At 45.2% G+C, this 6,963-nt stretch overlaps 1 protein-coding gene across 1 annotated transcript in view; it reads right to left on the minus strand.

The window, feature by feature from the left end:
• clcn1a (chloride channel, voltage-sensitive 1a) overlaps positions 1-5,858 on the minus strand; it is a 28,286-nt gene extending 22,428 nt beyond the window's left edge. Inside the window, exon 1 of the mRNA XM_013135646.4 lies at positions 5,676-5,858. Within this exon, the coding sequence (XP_012991100.1) occupies positions 5,676-5,726 (51 nt within the window). The 5' untranslated portion in view covers positions 5,727-5,858. The remainder of the gene's footprint in view (positions 1-5,675) is intronic.
• Between the last annotated feature and the right edge of the window lie 1,105 nt (positions 5,859-6,963).

Here is a 6,963-nt window from a genome sequence, read left to right on the forward strand (position 1 = left end):
TTGTATGATTTTTAAATAATTAATTTGCATTTTATTGCATGACATAAGTATTTGATCACCTACCAACCAGTAAGAATTCCGGCTCTCACAGACCTGTTAGATTCTCTTTAAGAAGCCCTCCTGTTCTCCACTCATTACCTGTATTAGCTGCACATGTTTGAACATGTTACCTGTAAAAAAGACACCTGTCCACACACTCCATCAAACAGACTCCAACCTCAGACTCCAAACAGACTCTTTACAAGACCAGAGAGCTGTGTAAAGACATCAGGGATAAAATTGTAGACCTGCACAAGGCTGGCTACAGGACAATAGGCAAGCAGCTTAGTGAGAAGGCAACAACTGTTGGTGCAATTATTAGAAAATGGAAGAAGTTCAAGATGACGGTCAATCTCCCTCGATCTGGGGCTCCATGCAAGATCTCACCTCATGGGGCATCAATGATCATGAGGAAGGTGAGTGATCAGCCCAGAACTACATGGCAGGACCAGAGCTGGGACCACAGTCTCACAGAAAACCATTAGTAACACACTACGCCGTCATGGATTAAAATCCTGCTCAAGCCAGCGCATGTCCAGGCACGTCTGAAGTTTGCCAAACAATCTGGATGATCCATAGGAGGAATGGGAGAAGGTCATGTGGTCTGATGAGACAAAAATAGAGCTTTATGGTCTAAACTCCACTCGTGTTTGGAGGAAGAAGAAGGATGAGTACAACCCCAGGAATACCATCCCAACCATGAAGCATGGAGGTGGAAACATCATTCTTTGGGGATGCTTTTCTGCAAAGGGGACAGGACGACTGCACCGTATTGAGGGGAGGACTGATGGGGCCATGTATCGCGAGATCTTGGCCAACAACCTCCTTCCCTCAGTAAGAGCATTGAAGATGGGTCGTGGCTGGGTGTTCCAACATGACAACGACCCGAAACACACAGCCAGGGCAACTAAGGAGTGGCTCCGTAAGAAGCAACTCAAGGTCCTTGCCCAGCGACAGCCCCGAAACCTGAAGGATCTGGAGAAGGTCTGTATGGAGGAGTGGGCCAAAATCCCTGTTGCAGTGTGTGCAAACCTGGTCAAGAACTAAAGGAAACGTATGATCTCTGTAATTGCAAACAAAGGTTTCTGTACCAAATATTAAGTTCCGCTTTTCTGATGTATCAAATACAGAGACTACACTTTAAGGCCATTAATTATTGTGTTTCTATAATCTCTCCTGCATATAGATATAGTGGAAACATAAAATCTGGGCAAACACCTGTGGCAGGAAAGCCAATAGGGAATTTACATATGACTTGTTTAGTCGACAATAAAGTGCATTGCTCAAGGGCTCAGTGACATATTTTACACCTCAATCGTGAAATCAAACTGGCAACCTCAGTTAATACACTCGACATTCTATACCTTAACAACTAGGTTATCAGCCAGTTGTCGAGTCCTTCCAAAGATTTCTCCAAATATACACCCAATATCATAGTGAGCTATTCACAAATGTTTACAGATTGTTAATGAACCAGAATCTAACTGGTTCAAAGTCCTTAGTTTTAATGTATGGCTATCATATGACTATTTTACAGATATTGTTCTTCATACTACAACGTTGCATATAGTTCCGTAAAAAAAATGTGCCCTTCAGGTATGAAAAGGTTATTGCCCATGGTAACTTAACCCAATGAAAGGGATTATTTGGGTCAGCTGTTTGAATACCTTGGTAAACAATTAGGAAAAATTTGGGCCAGCCCTGTCAAAAATCTGAATAGCTTTGACACTTGCCATCAGATCAGTGTTGTCAGCTCACACGTTGCAAAGCCCTTGCATTGGCACGATCAAAAGAAATTCCCGAACCCTTCTGGGAAACAGAAGTTGATGGATATCATTCTGGAAAGGGAATCTGCGGGTCTGTCTCGCCTCAGCTAATGTCAGTACCCATGCCTAAGCATCAGAAAGACATTGGAGGAAAATGGGATTCATAGCAGAGTACCAACGCGGAAACCCTTACTCATTAAAAAGAACATGCTCATCGAGTTTACTAAAAAGCACCTGGATTATCCTCAAGCGTTCTGGAACAGTGTCCTATGGACAAATTAGTCCAAAGTGGAACTTTCTGGGCAATATGGCCACCATTCTGTCTGGTGAAAAACAAAAAATGACATTCCACAATAAGAACCTCATACCAATGGTCAAGCATGGTGAGGACAGTGTCATGGTTTGGGGGGCTTTAGGACAATCTGACTTCATTAATGGAACCATAAACTCTGCTTTATATCAGAAGATGTCAGGCCATCTGTCCGTGAGCTAAAACTGAGGTATTGCAAGACAATGATTTGAAACACACAAGCAAGTCTACAACTGAACCCTTGAGAGAAAGAACATTTATTTTTTGAAAGAGCCAAAGTCCAGATCTAAAACCTCATTCACAATTTGTGGCAGTCCCTGAAACTAGCAGGTAATGCTTAGAACCTAGAAATGTCACTGAATTATAGCAGTTCTGGAGGGAGATGTGGGAAATAAATCTATAAATACTGATCAAGAAATCAGGAAGTGTTACTGCTAAAGGTTGGCATAACAGTTTGAGTGTTTCCACATTTGGGGCATCTTGTGATACTTTAATGAATAAATAAATGAAATAAGTTTCAAAATGTTGTCTTGTTTATTCATTGAGGTTTTGGTTAAGTTCTGATAATATACATTGACAAAAATATGGAAACATGAAAAAAACTCACACGGGGCAAATACTTCTCTACAGAACTGTAGGTTAACGTAGTTCATAGTTTCTCAAAGCCAGGTCCGTGAACCAGCACTGGTAATGAAAGATCTCCTGGCAGTCCGTGACATTTCTCTCACGAAAAACTGATTGCATTGACTCTTCCTTGACTGAACCAGGGTTAGAATAGCAACCCGCAACGGTTTGCGTTATTAGCAGTTATGATCCATGGAGCGAAAGGTAATAACACGTTGGTTTCTTCCTGTTCCCTCTATGACTCTCAGTCGGTGTAGGACGGGTTAAAATTACTATGACAACATCCTCTTTTCTACATTCAAATATTACTGATGTTCCCTGAGGCATTCAGAAACATCCCCAGCATTTCAGTCACACCAAACCATAGATCTTAACTTTTTAGATTCTTCATTGGTTGACCTACTTTACAACCTTATGTTTTTTTTATTTTAGCACATAGTTGCTGTTCCCAATAACCCCAATGTGTCAATTAAATCACCATATCATGACAACGTTTAAACAATTCAACGTGTTAGGGCAGTTGAAAATCAAGAAATATCTTAATAGAAAATGTTCGTTTTTTTAAGACTGGTCAATATTCAACGGTCAACATTCTAGAAACTCTTCCATGGATCAGAACTCCACAAGGCTTTTGTAACAAGGCATATGCATGACGTGTCCAATCGGTCTCATAAAGTGCCTGTATCAACACCTCACAAGCCGGTCCATTTCAAAGTTCAGCATATTTCGACAGTCAACACATTCCTGTTTGAAATGATACCTGTGGGCCTGATCCACGTGTTTTATCCTGCAACATCGTCATCGCTCTCGCGCCACTCCATCAGTCTATTTTGGGCCCACGCTTCCTTCCCCTACTGTCAGTACATGTAATCCCCCTCTTTCTCCACATTTCACCTCCCCTCGGAGCCCCTCTCTGGTCTGCTTCTACACCTCATGTTCCCCCCCAAACACTCTCCCTCTCTCCCGTGGTCTACCCTCTTTCTCACCGGCTGTAACTCTACTCTGACCGGTTATATTTAGCATCGCCACGCACTTCTCCACACCTCTCCCTCTATCTCTCGCCCTTCGGGTGTATCTGCCGATCTCTCACTATCTGTTTGTGTTTCTGTCCTGTTGACCCTCAAGGACTTCTGTAAGGGGAATTTAGGCTTGTTTGGAATGGACCCTGGCACCTGGGCATGATCGTAAAGTGGAATGTTAGCCCATTTTATTATTAGGCACTAATATCGAGTGCAATCAATTAGTGCCGGTGTCAGGTTAGTGCAGATGTAAAGCTCTTACAGTATCTGCCTGTATTTGCTTCACGCCAGCTCTTGTTGTGCTTGAGATCGCATGGCAGGGCAAGCCTGGATAATGGCTGAAATCAGGTGAATAGAAGACTCTCACTTAGGGCAGCTGCGTATTCCAGCTCTAACGTTCTCAGTAACAGCTTGACAATGTCATGTGAGGATTTTACTTTCTTTAATTACACTGTCAGTCGTTCACTGGTAACGTAGATGGATTATTATAATGGCCGTATAAGCAATCACTGCTTGCAGTAACAGGGTTCTCTATTAACCGAAGCCCTTTAACTTTATTCACAATACCACACGTTACTGCAGTAATGGCATTAGGGAATGAGGATGACGGTCTGTCAGTCTGTATGTCAGTGAGTCCTGACACAATCATTGAGACTGACGCCCATTGGCTGGTCCGGTGGTCCTATAGACATCCATTGCAATGGACTGCATGTCTGCGGGCATTTGGACCCAGGCGCATTTCACCGCTCGTATGTCACGTCAAGTCAAATGTAATGCACACGAAGGTCTTGGAAAACATCCTCCACAGTCTTACAAAGTATTAACCACGGATACATTCTGTACACGGTTCCCAACAACTGTTTACAGGACTCTACACTTTGCCCGGAAACGGTGTCTGGTTCGATTAGAATGGGAGGCCCACGGGTGATCCTCCCCAGCGCAATGACAAGGGGAACGGAAACACACCCCCGCTTAAAAACAAAGTGACACTCCTCAATATAGCCTGGGTCCCCTGGCGGGAATGTAAATACAAGGTTATCACAGACTATATCGCTAGCAACCAGGAACACACGTGCGGAACGATTGCAACAACAACCCCGAGTGGACAAACACACAGAAACAATCCAAAACGTCCCAGCACTGTGTTTACCCAATCCCCTGTGGTGCAAGGCTTCTCCGCACTGTTGTCTGAACGAGTGCGTCTGCTGCCGTTTCTGCTCCTAGTCGTAAGCACGTGTGCGCGCGCGTCCCCCCCGTTTTGTCAATAGCCAAAGTCCCTGCAGATGTGTTGGATCTAAGAGACGCGATGGTCAGCGTAGCCTTCTCGGATTAGCAAACATTTCCCAAGCATGGCTGAGCTACTCCGGTCCCACACTGCGCCACATTTCTGCATGCTTGCAGTACACTAACCGCCGTGTCTAAAATCGCCCCTTCTCGCAGGCCTATCTGACTACATGCACATACACTTGCTTCCACACAATGCCAAGGAGGGACTCTGAACGGCAACCTTCCGTTTTCCGCCAAAGAACGCGTTGCGTGGGTGGGTAATATAAGTAAGGAATGAAAGCGGTCAGAGGTTGACGGAGGTAATGAGACGGAAGGTGTGTGTGTGTGTGTGGGCCTCGGGCTGACTTCTGCTTTCATGACCCTGCTGCCACAAACACTGACCTGCTAAGGGGTCTCGACGGCCAACGTGACCGCAGTGTCCCCAGCGCTCACGCCACGCGGGCAGACGGAGGCGAGCAAGGAAAACCGGGCATGTCACGCGGGAATATCGTGCGAGATTCACTTAAAAGTTAGAAAGTTAACTTCACACAGCACGCAGAGCACACGGAGGGGTTAGGAGGAGACGTCAAAGACGGTTGCAGAGGCACAGGACGGGGGAGAGAGAGGGGGGAGGAGAGAGAGAGAACTGACCAGGGTCTGTTGGTATCTCAGAGCCTTCCTTTGCGACGCATCTGCGGCCATTGACACACTGTCACTGACCCAAAAATAAATCCGCTGTGGCTCTCAGCATTTCCAGCCTCGCTCTGCGTTCACGCCAGCGAATGCACACACACACACACACACACACACACACTAACACACAGAGGTAGGTCCTCTCCCACGGTCTCTCACACTCATTCTCGCACGGTGTAAAGGAGACCTGGCAGCCCAACTGCCCCCCCACTCAGGTTGCCCACCCCCTTGCCCCAGTTAGCTATGGGTTCCTCTCTCTCTCTCTCTCTCTCATCTTTCAATCATTAGACCGAAAGCTCAGACTAACGCAGTGACTACTGGCGTGCCCATCTCGTTGCCCGTGGCAACACCCAAAGACATAGAGACAGAGTTCATGGCAAACATTTCAGTCTTCATTTTTATACATTTTCAGTCAAGCGAAAAACTTGTTTTTTACAAAAATGATAATGTGAATGTGCATATTATGGAAGCTAGAGGTTGTCTTAATATACAATAATAAATAGAAAAACATCCATACCAGGGCTCCAAAAGTGGCGCAGCCTTGAAGTCACTGCCGTATAGTATAACTGCAGCATGGAATTGGCTCAGCATTGTTTGCTGTTGTTGGGATAGATGTAGGACAGGGTTGTCTTGTGACTTCTTGTGTTTGCCGGTGAATGCGCTCTCCTCCAAGTCCCTGGGTTCTGGTGTGTTTTCCCTGGTTAAGAAACCTGTGTGAAAGGAGCAGAAACTTTTCTATTGTCATACTCTCACCAGGCCCACTGGCTGCTGCTGCAATTAGGTAAGTCCATAGAAAGGTTGGGGTTAAGATTAAAATAAAAGAACAATACACACTGACTAGTATTTAAAACTAAAAAGATTGTCACTTAATAATGAGTGATTTTCTTTCTATCAATCAGGTAATTAATATTAATCTCCCTTTCATTTAAATCATGTGCCCTTTCTGGTATCTAATCTAACCACGGTTGGACTGTTGCCCAGGGAATAGCTTGGAATGGGATGGGAGAGAGGTGGGAAGGAAGTGAAAGCTGGGGTGGGACTGTCACCAATCAACACTGCCTGCTGTGAGGGACATTCTTGGTTTGAAATGGCAGGGCAATATGATGGAGGCATGGCTATGGAACGGGTTGTTTCTCATGACTCCTCGGGCTTGCAGGTTTCAGGGGGGTTCATTCTCTGGTTTGGAGGGTTCAGGGGGGTTCATTCTCTGGTTTGGATGGATCAGGAGGGTTCATTCTCTGGTTTT

The sequence above is a fragment of the Esox lucius genome, chromosome 10 (assembly GCF_011004845.1).
Source record: "Esox lucius isolate fEsoLuc1 chromosome 10, fEsoLuc1.pri, whole genome shotgun sequence".
Classification (NCBI taxonomy): Eukaryota; Metazoa; Chordata; class Actinopteri; order Esociformes; family Esocidae; genus Esox; species Esox lucius.